We start from the raw sequence: 16944 nt of genomic DNA on the forward strand, positions 1-16944 counted from the left end.
TGAAATGTACTCACTCCTTACCTCCATCTCCTAGAATCCTTCATTAGTCAAGTAACTCATAGAGAGATTTCTAATTTATTTCTAAATACAATCCTCACAACAGACAGCTTGTTTTCATGGTAGATCATTATCACATGTTAGCACATGTCAATGAAAAGACATGAAATTGGGACGACCATGTGTCCTGGGACTCTGGGTGTTGAGTCCTCGCTCAGACACTAATGGGATGACTGTGCTGTTATCCCCCATCTCTTGGCCTTAGTTTCTTCATTTGTAAAATGAGGATAATTATAACCTATATTATCTATCTCACAAGGTTGCTGTGGGAAAGCCCTTTATGAATTTTAAAGGACTATATAAATGTGAGCTATTATTATAATAGTCTTTCCCCCCTTAAACAAATACATAAAAGCTAGTCTTTTTTTCTTCCCCAATCCCTGAATGCCTAGCACCTTCTTAAACATCCACTTTACCAAGGATGACATTCAAAGACATGTTTTTATAGCTATTATTCAAAGCCTTTCCCTGTCTGTTGTATGTCATCTCAGACATATTCATATTTTTGGCACACACAAAAAAAGGTATGCTTTTCCTGATGTTTGAAACACCTTGCATGAGAAAAAGATCTGAGTTTAAATGTGAAAGAACCAGCAGATGCCTATGTTTAAATTATTAAAAGCAGAAAGGGAAGGGGTTTTTATAGACCCAGAAAGCAACGAAATGAAGAAAAAGACACCAAGTCTACCCAAAAGGTGATAAAATATTTTATTTGCTTCTTGGTTGTGAAAAAGAAAATAAATCAGAAAAAATACTATCAGAATGCCTTAAGGGTGAAGGCACCATCTTTCTTATTGGGCTCGGCCATGACCAGGATTAAAGACCTGGTGTGTTTCCCCTGCATTTGTTATCGTGCAGACCATATATTTCAATCCAGAAATTATGGACCTCATAAAAATAAAGTCAGTCAAAGGGCATCTGCTAAGGCGCTCTGTGTACAATACTACCTTCCCCTGGATTAGGGCAGTCCAGAACAAATGCCCCTTGCCCTGGAGAAGTTTGCCACCTAAAAATTCTCTTCTAGGACATGGTTATCAGTTCAGAAAAAAAGCATCAGAGCTGAGGCTCAGGCATGAGAGGCACAGGGCTTTGAAGGGCATGGATATGGAGGCTTCCAATCAGTTGTATACTTCAGCCCTGAGGAATGACTGGATTTTCTTGGTGTTCTCCTTCATACTAACTCTGCTAACACAGAATAAATAAGTAAAAATAAAGAAAACTTTTTCCACAGTGAAACAGAGAAGTCATCATGGTCTGAACTCCACAGGAACTTTTCCTCCTGTCTCTTTTGGTTCTCTTGGTTTCTCCACTTAAGACACAAAACTAAATGTCCCCAGATAAGTCTTGTGTGCTTATGTCCACAACAAAGAGCCACCAGGGGGTCTTAGAACACTAACAGCCAATCAGCCAGTAGCAATTTGGGTCATAGGTTCCCACTGTTCCCATACAACTAATCTAGTCTTCTAAGACTACTCCCTTTCCCTAAGGGAAAGTTACTTTCATTAGTCAGAGAACCTGCCATGTAGGCCACAGAAAGTTAGGTATTTCTAGAGCTATTTATTTCCTATACATGTCCTCACTTACAAAACTATTTTATACATGGGGCTTACCAGATAAACATATTTTACACCCCCCCCCCCAAATCTTCTTATGTGTAAAGAAAGGGGAACAGAGAGTAGACACTGTTGATTGTGCAGTGGAGGGGAATTGGTCTATCCCTTCTCTCCACCCTCTCAGTTGATCAGGGGGAAGATAACAGATAACAATAGGTATTAGGCAACAGTTAACAATAGGTACTAGGGTTAACATTTAACAACTGACTTTCTGAAAATTGCAAGACATACTCTTAAATTTAATCTGCAATATTCCCATTTTCTTCGTTACTTTCTTAAATCTAAATAAAAACAAAATATATCAAAGCCCTGATTTATAGCATTTGCTGATTCCTGAGGTATTAATGTCCACACTGAAAATTCTAACAATTAGATCATAGTATATTAGAATGAGGTGCAAAGGCTTGCCTTGTTATTCCTTTATGAAATATGAAATTCTTTCAATAGAATTAGAACGTCTATTGGCCACTGGCTAGCAAAAGACTGGCCATTCCCTCATGGTTTTTATGAAAACTAAACCTGCCAATCCAAAAGAGCACAGATAATAGGAATTCAATGTTGCCCCTGAGCCTTTACCAGAGATTGGTGTCACCTTCCTCCCTTCCCTTCCTCATAGGGTATGGAAATTTTGCAAAGGAGCTACTTACCTAGCAGGAGATAGTAGAACCAGAAGAGGAATGCAAGAAGCAGCTTCGAAGATTGTGATCTATGGTCACAGAGAAAAGAGTAGAGTCAGAATTCAAGAAATAACTAGCTCTGGCAGCTGAGACCTGAGCTGTGGAGAGGAAGAAACTCAGGGAGTGCAGCTGAACAACTTATCCCAGCAGAGATGCTGCACCTAGGGCAAAGCAGCATGGGAGCACCATGAGAGGAGAAAGGGCATAGGAGCCCTGCAGGCTGAAGGTGTGAACTGCTTTGGCGACATATGTCTGCCTCACTAGCATTGTACTCTTAAGTTTGTGCTCATTCTTCTCATGGATGTTGTGTATATTTGAATTTAAACATAGGTATCTGCTGGTTCTTTCACATTTAAATTTAAATTAAATGCCCCACCCTGGGTTGGAAGCGGGGAAGGGAGAGGGAAAGATGTTTCATAGACAATGTTCTTGCTATGTCCATTTTAGTAAGTGCCTTTGCTTTCAGTCAGTCACGTTTACTAACTCATTATTAAAGGTAAGCTCACCAGTGGGGGTTCATGTAGACTCACAGGGAAACCATGGAAGCTATGAGAATATGTACTCCTATAGGAAATCAACCTCCATGACTGCTATTGCCATGCTGGAGAGGTAGCTGGGAAGGGGTGCTGCAATTATATCTAAGCCTTCCACTGGAGTTTATCAGAAATGAGAAGATTAGGGATACACTATAGAGATAGAGTTGACTGAGGGATTTCATTATTGTATTATTTTGGCTTAAGTGTGTTCCTTATTTTCTGGAATCAAAACTTCTCACATGTGATAAGTTTTATATTTATGAGAAGTTATGTTTATGAATATGAAGTGGAAGTGATGAATAGATTTAAGAGATTAGATCTGGTTGATAGTGCTGAAGAACTATGGACAGATGTTTGCAATATTATACTGCGGGCAGCAACAAAAAACATTCCAAAGAAAAAGAAGAGCAAGAATGCAAAATGGCTGTCTGGTGAGGCTTTACGAATAGCTGAAGAAGAAGTAAAGTAAAAGGCAAAGGAGAAAAGGAAAGGCATGCCCACCTGAATGCAGAATTCCAGAGAATAACAAGGAGAGATAAGAAGGTTTTCTTAACTGAATGATGCAAAGAAATAGAAGAAAACAATAGGAATGGGAATGAGAAAAACAAGAGATCTCTTTAAGAAAATTAGAAATATCAAGGGAAAGTTTCATGTAAAAATGGGCATGATAAAAGACAAAAATGGTAGAGAAGTAGAATAGAATAAGAAAAGGAGACAAGAATATGCAGAAGAACTATACAAGAAGTATCTTAATATCACCAATAACCAAGATGGTTTGATTCCTGATCTATAACCAGATATCCTAGAGAATAAAATCAGATGGGAAGCATTGCTAACAATAAGGCTAGTGGAGATGATGAAATTCCAGCTGAGCTATTTAAATCCTAAAATTCTAAAAGATGATGCTGTAAAAGGAATATATTCAATATGCCAACAAATTTAGAAAACCCAACAGTGGCCAATGGATTGGAAAAGATCAGTTACATCCCAATACTAAAGAAGGGCAATGCCAAGGAATGTTCATATTACTGAACAATTGCACTCATTTCACATGCCAGCAAGTTTTTAATTAAGATTCTACAAGCTAGGTTTCAGCAATACATGAACTAAGCATTACCAGATGTGCAGGCTGATTATTGAAGAGGCAGAAGAACTAGAGACCAAATTGCCAACATTTGCTAGATTATGGAGAAAGCAAGAGAGTGCAGAAAAAAAAAAAAACATCCATTTCTGCTTCACTGACTACACTAAAGCCTTTGACTGTGTGGATCACAAAAAAATGGGGCAAGTCCTCAACCAAATCATTTTGTCTCCTAAGTAACCTTGTATGTGGATTAAGAAGTAACAGTTAGAATCAAACATGGAACAACTTATTGGTTTAATATCGGGAAAGAAGTATGACAAGGATGTATACTGCCACCTTATTTAACTTATTTGCAGAGTGCATCATGCAAAATGCCAAGCTGGATGAATCAAAAGCTGGAATTAATGTTGCTAGGAGAAATATCAACATTCTCAGATAATGCAGATGATACCACTGTGATGGCATAAAGTAAAGAATCAAGAAGGCTCTTGATGAGGTCAAAAGAGGAGGGTATAAAAATCTGGCTTGAAACTTAACATAAAAAAAAATCTAAGATCTTGGCAACTGGTCCCATCACTGCCTGGCAAAGAGATAGCAAAGAGAAGAAATAGAAGCAGTAGGGCAGCTAGGTGATGCAGTGAATAGAGCACCAGCCTTGGAGTCAGGAGGACCTGAGTTCAAATCTGGCCTCAGACACTTGACAAAAAAACTAGCCATGTGACCTTGGGCAAGTCACTTAACCCCAACTGCCCTCCAAAAAAAAAAAAGAAATAGAAGCAGTGTCAGATTTTATAATTTTGGGTTCAAAGATCACTGCAGATAGTAACTGCAGATGGCAAATCTGAACAGCATACTAAAATAAAAAGCAGAGACATCACCTTGCTGACAAAGGTCCATATAATCAGAGCTATGGTTTTTCCAGTAGCAATGTATGGCTGTGAGAGTTGGATTATAAGGAAAGCTAAGTGACACAGAACTGATGTTTTCGAATTGGAGAAGACTTCTGAGAGTATCTTGGACAGCAATAAGATTAAATAAGTCAATTAATTTAATTAATTAAAAAGAAATTAATTCAAGCTATTCACTGGAAGGTCAAATACTGAAGCTGTGGAAGGCAAAAAGAAAAGGGATGGCAGAGGATGAGATGGATAGATAGTGTCATGGAAACAATGAGAGATAGTGAAGGATAGATATGCTATAATGGCTAAAGAAAATCACAAAGTGAGAACTGAGTAGCTTAACAAGTGTTCTTGTTTTTTAGAATTAAAACTTCTAAAATATTTAACTCAAGCTTCAGTATCTCTTGCCGTTTAATAAAATATATGCTGCTCTTCAGATAGATTCTGTATATGGATATCTATTCTGCCCAGTAGTATATCCAATTCAGCCTTGAAGTTGTCATCACAATGTCTTATACAGTTATGATAGTACAAGATGAAAAGCAGCAACTGTAATATCAGAAAGCTTCTATACATATATACCCCTATATTTGACTTTTAAAGCTTTTCATAACCTGGTCCCTTTCCTCCCTTTTCAGTTCTCTACACATTCTAGGATCCAGCACACTGGACTACTTGTATTTCTTACATACGATATTCCATCTCCCATCTAGACATTTCTTTTCAATGGCTATCTTTCATCCTGTAATCTTTATCATATCCACCCCTACCTCCTACTTTCTCTGGCTTCCTTCAAGACTAAATTCAAATCTAGTTTTGTGAGGAAATCTTTCCTGGTCCATGCTCTCCACCCTGAACTCTGTTGCCCACCCTAAATGCCCTCCCCCAGACTGCTAGCACCTTCCCCTCTGAAATTACCTTCTATCTCTCTCTCTAATAAATATGTATGTGTATCTATGTATATATGATATATATGTGTTATGTATATATATGTATGTGTAAGTATACTTAGTACATATATGAATATATACTTAGCATATATACTTATATGCATATAAAATATATGTATACATACTTTAAGCAAGTATATGAATATTTAATATACATACATATGTACATGTAATACATATGTGTATGTTTACATAAACATATATTAGTGCATAATTATATACACATATATAAAAGCACATATATACACTTCTACACACACATACAAATATATGTATATTTTATATGTGCCTAGTTATTTCATGTTGTCTCTCCATGTAATGCCACGCACAAGCAGCTTTCCAGAAGAATGGTACTGTGAACAGCTTTTAAGGTTCTAATTACACAGTATAGTGAACACTCTATTTATTCCATAACAAATCAAAGCAAAACATTCACATAAAATCAAGGTACAGCATTCACAATATTACAACTTATCATTAAAATGGCCACATAGTTTTCACCAAAGTGGTTATGATATTCAGAACAAAGAACAATCATCTCAAATTACAACAGTCAAAGTCTTCCACTCATGGGGCAAAGTCTTAAATTAACTCAGTGACTTATTCAACAATCAATTACTAAGTAAAATCACAATATAATCTCAAAGTACAATAGTCAAAGTCTTCCACTCATGGGGCAAAGTCTTAAGTTAACTCAGTCAGTCACTTATTCAACAACCAATTATTAAGTATCATTAATCACTAAGTACAATAGAAAATACAGACCCTCCACTCCTAGGTCACTAGTAAACTACAATTTCATCATTACTCAGTACCCAAGGTGAGGTCTTTTCATCTTGACTTGGGACTGTTTCTCAGTTTCCCTGGATCCCCTACTTGGATTCACCAGACTGCCACCTGGGTTCACTGGCAGACAGCTCCCAGTTCCTTGTCCAGCTCTCTGGGGAGGTCCTGCTCCACACTGAAGTTCACAGGGTCTGGACCATGTCATATCCTTCACCATTTCTTCTCCAGGGAATTCAAGGCTCAACCAAGCCACAAACAAAGTCTCAGCATCCCAGTCATGCTTCCTCAGTCACCCGGGCTCCTGGCTCCAGGCTCCTGTTCAAAAGAAGCTCCACTACCACAAGTTCTCAGGAAATTCTGGCTCAGTTCTTCATTCTCTTTTCTGTAGCTGCTCTGCCACCAGATGCTGGTCTCAAGAAATTCTGACTGTGCCTCTCTGGGGCTTTTCCTTATATATACACAGCATTAGCTACTTCCTGTTTCAGCCAACGCCTTCCTGTTATGTCAGCAACAGGAGACAGGAGTTCATACCTTCTGTTTCCCCAACAGAGGCTTGATCAGTCACTAAGTGCTAAGTACCCGCTACCTTTGCCAACCCACATTATCATTACACCCCATTACATTTTTTTTTTCCTTTCTTTATATCCTGAGGGTTTAGTGCAGTGTCTGGCACATTTGTTGTTCAAATGTTCAGTCAGGTCTGACTCTGTGACTCTATTTGGGGTTTTCTTAACAAGACACTGGAGTGTTTTGCCATTTCATTCTCCATTGGATTTAGGCAAACAGAGGCTAAGTGACTTGTCTGGGGTCACACAACTAATGTCTGAGGCCAGATTTGAACTCAGATCTTCCTGAATCCAAGCCCATGCTCTATCTGCTGATCCATATAGCTGTCCCAATGTCTGGCACGTAGTAGCACTTAATAAATGTTTGTTGACCAAGTGACTGCCCTCTAGTCCATCTCTCCCTTTGAATAAATCCATGAGTCAAAATGTTCAACAAGGGCCATGGGTCTCTGCCTAGCAACATCTACAAAGTGATCATTTGACACAGTGAGCGCTAAGCTTTATATATACTGAGAACTTAATAAATTGAACCTGAGATGCTCCACCATGTATTTATGTACTAAGTGGTTGATCTACTGCACAAACAAGGGCATGAAAGTGGGGCCACTAATGCAGTAATATATTTTAATTTTTGTAGTTGTTAAGTCACTTTTCAATTTTGTCTAATTCTTCCTGATTCCATTTGGGTTTTTCTTGGCAAAGATACTGGAGTGGTTTGCCATTTCCTTCTCCAACTCATTTTATAGATTTGGAAACTGAAGCAAACAGGGTTAAGTGACTTGCCCAGGGTCACACAGTCAGTAATCTGGGGCTGGAATTTGAACTCAGGAAGATGAGTCTTCCTAATTCCAGGACCAGCATTCTATCCACTACACCACCTAACTTCCCCTAATACATTTTAACAGCTATGGCTATACTTTAGAATGAAGTGCCTGCCATTCAGCTTAGGAAACCCTCTTTGACATACAGTAATTATTATACACTAATTATTCAGGATTTCTTGGACCAATTTCACTTACTTTTACCCATATGCCATGTAGAAAGAGATAGCAGGTGAAAATTTATACACTAGAACCATACATAGCTTAGAGTTGGAAGGACCTTAAAGATTGTCTCACCTAATCCTCTCATTTAACACATAAAAACTGAACTTCTTAAAGCAGGAATGATACATCCCTCAACACTGGGAAGGCAAACTTGCATTCAAAAATATATTCACAGAAAAATGGCCAAACCAAAATCCTGACTTTTAATAGCCATCTACTGGTCAAAGAGATAAACTTTCATCCAATGTGAAGAGGAAGAGATGATTTGGAGGAATTTTAATGATAGGATGAGTAATCTCTCCCAGGAAGTTACTGGTTGGGAGAACAGTTCTTCATTACCTGATGAAACAGGTTTCTCAGGCTAGCAGAGAGCAAAACAAATAAATCAATGTTATTTTGCAGCTTAATATCCCCAAACCCTATATTTAAAGTTGTATTCATACTTCCAATTCAAAGAAGATAGAGATAGTGATAGCTATACATTTTGGATGTAGTGAAAAAAAGATAGTCTGAGGTTAAGTACAAGAAAAGGAGAGAATGCTAAAGATAAAAACAATATTAGCTACCATTTTATGTAGTGCTTTAAGGTCTGTGAAGTGCTTTTCAAATATTTTCTCATTTATCCTCACATCAGTGAGAGATAAGTGCTATTATTATGTCCATTTTACAGATGAAAAAATGGAAAGTGGCAAAGGTTAATGGACTTGTTCAGGGTCTGATAACAAGTAAGTGTATGAAGTGACATTTGAACTCAGGTCTTCCTGATTCCAGGAGCTCCACCTAGCTACCAAATCTCCACCTAGCCACCAAATACTCTTCTAAAAGTTAAGAAAATTTTACTTGATTCAAGAGGTTGTATTGTACCACATAGGAGTTCAATGACTACTGAATAAAGAAGTTCTCTTCTTTCAATTTGGAGGTGTTATTTCATTTACTTTGGGTGTCACTTATGTAATTCAGTGTCTTAGACCCAATGGGGTAAATAAATATTATTGACTAATGTGGATAATAATTGTGAAGTATAGTGGTATGTGTTAAGGTCATGGGAACTGAGATCATTCATTCTTCATCTGAATCAATACCAATGTTAGAAATAAAAAAGATTTCTGTTTCATAGATTTTTCACTTCAGAATCCTTTTATAAGATGTCTTTGCTGAGTAATCTCTTTTCTTTCTCCATATCCAACACTCTAATCTCATCTCTGACATAAATGGATCTGTGCCTGAAATGGGCTCCATCTATGGAAATCCTTCCCCCTCCATCATGGTCCAAGGTGCCACCTCCTACATGAAGTTTTTTTCATGCAAATGAAATTGACTTTCCTATCTTCAAATTTCTCTGGGTACTAGATCTAGACTTTCCCCCCCACCCTTACCAAACCTTCTTTGGAATTGTTATCTATGTAAATGATATTCTCTCCTCCATTGAATTGTAAACTCACTGAGGGCAGGGCCAGTCACATATCTCCATAAAAGCCCAGTGACTTGCACCTAATAAATGGTTTTTTTGTATTGAACATACACATCCTATTAAACTTCTTTATTACTGAATAAAATGCCATAAGAAAATCCATTGCAACCATCCAAATTATTTCCTTGTACTTCAATGTTAGTCAAATATTGCTTTAGGCAAATGATCCCTGAAAAGAGATGCTTGCATATTTATATGGAAATTTCTGCTATAGTGGAATTTTACTGGGACTTTCTAATAATCTGCATTTCCCTTGTCTGATTTCTGGACTAAAAGTCCTGGAAGGCAGGGCCTTGGTGTAACTCAACCACTGCAACTTTCTAATTCTAGGGCAGATTAAGACCCCGTAGGGTCCTACTAACAATGGGTCCCCTTCAATAAGAAGGCATAATAATAAAACTTATGATGCAAAATGGAACTTTGGGGCTACTCAAACCTAGGGGCCCAATCGCAAATGTGTATTTCACAATTCAACAAGTTTCCAATCATGTCGATCTACCTCTGGTCAGAGGGCTCTAAACCGTGTAGCCAATCAGGAAAATGCCTTTGTTTGCCCTTCATTGCATTGCGAATTCTTAGCACAATCCCTGGCATATTATGAGCACTTAATATATTCCTGCTGACTGACTGAGCAAATACTGGATGTAGGTGAGGACAAAAAACCCCACCTCATCACCTCACAAATCATAGCAGACTGGGAGTTGCCCAAAGTTCTCAAATTAAAGTGTTAACAGACTAGCTAAATTAAATGCACTAAAATGAATCATTCATAGGACCTCCTTCAGAGTCAGGTAACTAATTATCACCTGAAGTCCTGTACTGCTGGGCAAGTATATGGTGAGTGTGTAAGTATAAGATGATCTGTCAAATGTCTTTTTGGCCAAATCTCCCCCCCACACACACACACACACCCACCTCCAAGTACAATTGCTTAGACAATAAGCCATTAACTGTCATTGATAATTTACATTTGGGAAAAGTCAAACAACCCCTTCCCCAGACACACACACACTCTCTCACACACCATTGTTATTGGCACAGGTCTTACAGGGAAAGCTTAACAAGCAAAGTACACACTGTACTGGCATCAGGCTTGAATGCAACTTTAAATACAGGGTTTGGAGGTGATGTTGCTGTTGTGCCAACAAAGTAAGCTTAAACGAAAGTATCTGACCACAGAGTTGTGCAAAGCAGATTTGCACAATTCAAATGCAGCACAGTTTTATCCAATATCAAAGGAAGAAAGAGTCTGTGACTAGGAGTCAGAAGAAGCAGGTTCAGATCCCAACTCTGATTCTCACTTGCTATAGGACATTGGGCAAATCATTTAACCTTTCTGAGTCTCAGTTGTCTCATCTGAAAAATGGGGACATGTATTGGTATTACCTCACAGAGTATCCATAAGGATCAAGTGAGAAGGGTACATAAGAAACACTATGCCATTATGAAAAGGTATACAAATCCAGGCTGTTATTATCACTTGCAACTGGTATGTAAGAAAAAGCATGAAAGATATCGTCTAAGAGATGTTATGGGAAAAGACCCTAACTAGTCACCAGAGCAAGAGTGAAGGACAATCAAGGAAGAACCCTCATACTGCAGTGGTGGCCAGAATATACTAAAAGGCCTAGAAGAAAGGTCCTAGCCTACTCAATAGACTCTTCTGTGGAGGATTAATGGGAGAACACACAGAATGAGGAGGCAGGGACAGAGACTGTGGGAGGAAGCAGCCACTCTGACGAGATCAGACATCCACAGAAGTACAGGAAGCTGGGAGTCATATCCAGGTTGCAAGGAACATGACTCTCACTATTTGTTTATTCAATGTCTTTCCAGGATGGCTGCTATGCTTTGCACTATCTCAGACCCTCCAGGAGCTACCATTTATACAGTGACAATGAAAAAGGGAACATGGAAAAGACATACAAACTTTAGGATTAGTTAGTCCAGCTCAATTATTTTACAATCAAGGAGACTAAGGCCCAGAGAGGTTACAAAAGGAATAAACATCAGAATGAGCATTTTATCCAGTTGAGATTTGGACTCCAAACCCAGTGGTCTTTGCATTGTGATGACCGTGAATGGACAAACATGTCAATAAATAGGTAAGATTAGATGTACCATTGATAACAGTGAATATGAGAAACTGATGAGAAATTTCCTATTTAGATGTAGGAGAAGGTTTTCAACCTTAGGCTTTCAATGGAGGCTTTCTATGGAGGATTTCCTGCCCTCCTCCCCAAACCACAGCTGACAATGCCACTCCCCTCTCAATAAAATCCAGTGGCTAACTATTACCTCTAGGATCAAATAGAAATTTCTCGGTTTGAAACCCCTTCACAATTTAGATCCAACCTACTTTTCCAGCCTTATTATAAATTACTCCATTTCATATAGAGTATGGTCTATTCCAATGGTATTAAACTCAAACAGAAATGAAACCTGTAAGCAGCAAACTGATTCACAACACCACAAATTAACATTATCGATGTTGCATTATATTTTTATTTATTTTGTTAAACATTTCCCACCTACATTTTAGTCTGGTTCCTGCCCTTGAGCTTGACCCCTCTGGTCCAGCTTGAATAACCTTCCTGCTATTCTTCTCACATAACACCTCATATATCCCATATCTCCATGCATTTGCATTAGATGTCCCCCATACCTGGAATGCACTCCCTCTTCATCTCTATCTTCTGGAATCTGTAGCTTCTTTTGAAAGTCAGCTCAAGTATCCCCTTCAAAATAAAACTTTTCCTAATCCCCCCAGCACCGTGTGTGTGTGTGTGTGTGTGTGTGTGTGTGTGTTGTGAGAGAGATAGAGACAGAGAGAGAGAATTGCCTTCAGAAAGAACTTTGTTCAAGTCGACCTTTGAGGCATATCATCTGTGTGACCCTAGGCAAGCCATTTAACTATCCTAATACTTAAATTTCAGAGAAGGTACATTCCTGAACTGATAGAGATTTCTCTCCTCTGGGAGTTCCCATCCCTCTCCATATAACTTGTATATTCATTCATATGTGTGTATACAAATATATGTGTGTGTATGTATGTATATACTTGGATGTATATATATGTATATGTATGTGTGTATACACACAAACAACACATCTCTCTCTATATACATCTATATATAGATATATATATATACACATCTATATATACAGATATACACGCACATATACATACACAAATTTGTTATGTATATAGACACACACACACTCTATCTCCCAATCAAATGTAGGCTTCTTGAAATTGGGGACAATTTTATTTTTATCTGCATTCTCAGCGCATAGCGCAATGCCCAACACACAGTAGGCCCTTGAATGTTTGTTCACTGACTGAGGTGTGGTTTTAGAAGCCACTCTTTATAGCTGCTATTAAGCTCATAAAGAGAAACGACTCTTTTTAAGACATTTGAAAAGCAACCTAAATAAAAAAAATATACTCAAGACCACAAAGTTTCTGGAGTTGCCACACACCAATGGATCAAATTCTAACAAATGTTGAGAGTAAATACGTATTCTAATTATTTAAAAAAACATTCCCGGGTTCAGATCACCTTTGCCAACAGACTGCCTGGAGCAAAGTATCCTAGGCTTCATTAAGCAATAGTCTGAAAACAGGGAGGAGTTTTCATAAACTCTCAATTACTACCTTGCTAAAGCCTTGGTTATAAAATCAACAAGAAAAAGGAACACAATACAAAGCAAGGAGCCCAGGATGAGTTGTTTCTTTAAAAATGTGAAAAGGCCCAGAAGATCTTGGGCCTGCATTTTCCAGCCTAGGGATAAGACTGTGAATCTGCAATAACTCTTTGGGCAGTGTGAGAACTTTCTGTTTACCAGTCAGCATTTAATGAAGGAAAATTTCCAAGTATGTTCAGTCCCCTAAAAAGCCCAGATTTACCTCACAATGCTCCTTTCCTTCTTCATCCACTCCCTCCCAGGGAATTTCATGCTTAATGTGTACTTGATTCTAAAGAAGCCAGAGATAAAAAGAAAAAATCCTCTATCGATCAAAAACCTTCCTGTTGTCTGTAAAGTAAAATTGAAGGATTTAGTTAGTAGCCCTGGGTTGAAGCAGGTGGAAGGTAACAAGGCCCTATTTGCCAGACAAACACATAGGAAGCAATTAAGTTTATAACAGGAAAAGAGGAACCCAAAGGCCATCTGAAATAAAAGAAAGCCTCCCTGCCTCCTCTTGGGCCTCAGTTATTCTGCCATAAAGAAGGCTGAATGATTCATTTGCAACAATGGAACAGTAAAAGCACTGTTCAAACCAGAGATAACATTGGTTCTCTCTCCTCAGACTTGCCTCTCAGGATTGAATTTCTACACTGGGGGATAGATGGCTGTCTCAGCTGAGAGAAAGAAAAGAAAATCTATACACATGAAGAGGCTTAGAGAGGAGGGCAGGACTTATACACCCTTGAACCTGGCTAGAATGTACAAATTTCAGTATTTAAGTGGGTTTCCTTGGTGTGGAATGAGGCAGGTTGCCCACAGGTCTGGGGAAACAAGCTCTCACTCCAAGCAATAGGAAATCTGTCCACCAGGCAAATTCCTCTTAATTCAAAGCTTCCTAAGCTTTGTTGTAACATGGATCCCTTTGGCTATCTGGTGAAGCCTGCAGATCCCTTCTCAGAATAATGTTTTTTAAAAAATAGAATAACAAGGAAACCAATTATATAGCAATATAATCATTTTTAAAATCTTTTAAGTTCATAAACCCCTATGCTTACCCTGAAGCCATTTGTTGTGGAAGCTGAATTAGGTAATGAAGGCCAGTGGTCACAAACTCAGTTCAGCCTTAGCCTTGCAAACAACACATGTCTTCCCACTCCTGGTAGTCCTAATTGCTTTCCACCTCAGGCTCCAGCAAGGAGCTGCTGGTGATGGAGAGATAAGGCTATGTAAGGAGTTCCCAGCCAGCTCAGCAATTTGGGTGCCTGCAACATAAGCAAGCCTACTAGCAGGGTGGCAGCAGCCATGGCAGCCAGGGCAGTGGACAAAAGGAAAGGTGAAAGTCAACAGGGAAAGGAGACATGACTGCAGTTTTAGAGGGAAGGAAATCAAATCCAGCATTGCGTTTGAAAAAGAAAAGAAAAAGCAAAGCAGAATGATTGATTCCTAGCTGGCATCTGGACAGAAGTCAAATCCCATCCCACCATCTCCTACTTCACAACTTTAGAAGTAAGAGGCAATGTGGTACAAGGATTAGCTAGTTGATCTCGACTCAGCTACAAAGGGGTTGTGTGACCCTGGTCGATGTATTAACCTCTCACTGTCCCACACAGCTCTCTAGATTCTAACCAAGCTACAGAGAAATTGCCCATCCACACTGCTCTTCACCTGGAGCTCCCTAACTTGATGAAATCATAGATCTGTATTAAAAAAAAAAAGTTTAAGAGTAGAGAAGATATTTCTACCTTGAGACCAAAATAAGCCCTAGGCTCTTCAACACCAATCTGCCAATAGCCCAACCCTACCCCGAACCATCTAATGAGGATAACAGCAGCATTCACTTATCTCATTTATGTAGTATTTTAGATACCGTGTAGCAGAGTTGATAAAGAACCAATCTGAAAGCCAAGAATACCTGGGTTCAACTGCCACCTAAGAGACTGGGCAAGTTATCCTTCTTCTGGGTGCTCTAGTTGCAAAAAAGGTGCCTACCTGTACTGGTAAAGGTAGTTTCTCCAGCAGAGATTTCCCTATATCAATGACATGACAGTAGGTGCTCAATGATTGTTTACTGAGTGGTTGTCTCTATCTCTATATGATCCTTTAAAGCTTGAGAAGTAATTTTCTTTACAACAACCCTATAAGATTGGTGCCTAAAGAAACATCTCCATTTTACAGATACAGAGAATAAGGCTCAGAGAGATTAACACTGCACTTTGCAAAGCACTTTACAAATACTTTTCTTATTTTGTTCTCCTAACACTTATGAAGATAAAATCTCCATGTTATGGATGAAGAAACCGACACATGCTGAGGTTAGTTGACTTGGTCAGGTTAACATAGCTAGCAAGTGTCTGAGGCTGGATTTAAATTCACTTTTTCCTCAGTTCAGATGTAGTGGTCTATTTATGACTCCACTTGGCTATCTTAGATTAAGTGACAGGCCTACCCAGTTAGTAAATGTAGGTACCAGTCCTCAAACCCAGACCTCCAGATTTTAAAACCAGTCTAATACCACACTTTCAGGATAAAAGCAGATTTACTTCTGTAGACTAATTCCATTTGGCCTGATCTCCAAACTCATGGCCCATCAGGGAAGTACGAATGATGCTATGGGCTACTTCATTCACAGCTGCTGTGGATATGAGATCATGAATGTCAGTGAAATATAGCATGTTTCTTGGATGAGCTGAACAATACATGTACATTGTCCTGAACTGAGACAAGCTATATAAAAAAAACGTTACCAACCCACCCTGGCCCAGAGGCAGTTTATAGACAATTAAACACATAAAATCAACATTCTTTCTTCTTGGGTTGACACCAGTTGTCTGCTTGCCTGAAGTCAGGAATGAGTGGCTATCTGAAAGGTTGACTAGAACATTATTATTTTTGTTCTTCAGCCCTGACAGGATAAACCCTTCCTCCCATTAAGCAGAAGACAAGAAGCCATATTCAGCCAGTAGGGTCTGGCTGTGAACTTCCCTATTGTCTCCAAAGTTGAGTGAGAATGTCCCCCAGTGCCCTCAAAACCCCAGAGATGATAACTTGATCCTGAACTGAGGGGCAGGAGGGTACAAAGGAAGGGGAAGTGGGGCCACACTTGGAGTCAGAAGACACCTAGATCTTACTTCCCATTCTCTTACATATAAAATGGAGGTAATGAGTATGACCATGAGTAATTCACTTAAATTGGGCCTCAGTCTCTTCATCTGTAAGATAAGGATAACATCCTTGGGACACACCTGAAACAGCTGTGGGGAGAATCAAAAGTGATTATGTATGTAAAACGTTTTCCAAACCTTGAATCATTATATAACTCATAATTAGTATTAGTATTGTTATGGTGACCGTTTCCAACAAACCATTCACCAAATTATTACCCAAAGGATTTTCAGAAACATGTACCATTGGAGTCACCTACACAGTAAGAACTTCCCTTTTCCCTTTTTTATGGAAGTAGGCCTGGCTGGAGAAACAAGGAGAATTAAGGTTCTAGTCCGGGTTCTTTCATATATTATCCATGGGACCTTAAGTACACAGGTACTGTGTGCCCACCAGTTTCCTCACCT

The 16944-nt window shown here is 38.8% G+C and overlaps 1 protein-coding gene across 12 annotated transcripts in view; it reads right to left on the reverse strand.

Annotated features, from left to right (window-relative positions):
• Nucleotides 1-16944, reverse strand: part of LYPD6B (LY6/PLAUR domain containing 6B) — a 242919-nt gene that overhangs the window by 61864 nt on the left and 164111 nt on the right. For 4 of the 12 annotated variants that reach the window (XM_069066715.1, XM_069066714.1, XM_069066723.1 and 1 more), the window contains one exon: nt 2318-2376. The exons of 5 other annotated variants lie outside the window; for them this stretch is intronic. In XM_069066715.1, the coding sequence (XP_068922816.1) occupies nt 2318-2376 (59 nt within the window). Of the gene's footprint in view, nt 1-2317; nt 2377-13595; nt 13665-16944 lie in introns of all 12 variants that reach the window. 3 more of the 12 variants (XM_069066717.1, XM_069066716.1, XM_069066718.1) reach the window with 1 other exon arrangement.

This window comes from Petaurus breviceps, unplaced genomic scaffold, assembly GCF_028583685.1.
Source record: "Petaurus breviceps papuanus isolate PSGF00001 unplaced genomic scaffold, PetGlider_PUasm1.0 90723, whole genome shotgun sequence".
Taxonomy (NCBI): Eukaryota; Metazoa; Chordata; class Mammalia; order Diprotodontia; family Petauridae; genus Petaurus; species Petaurus breviceps.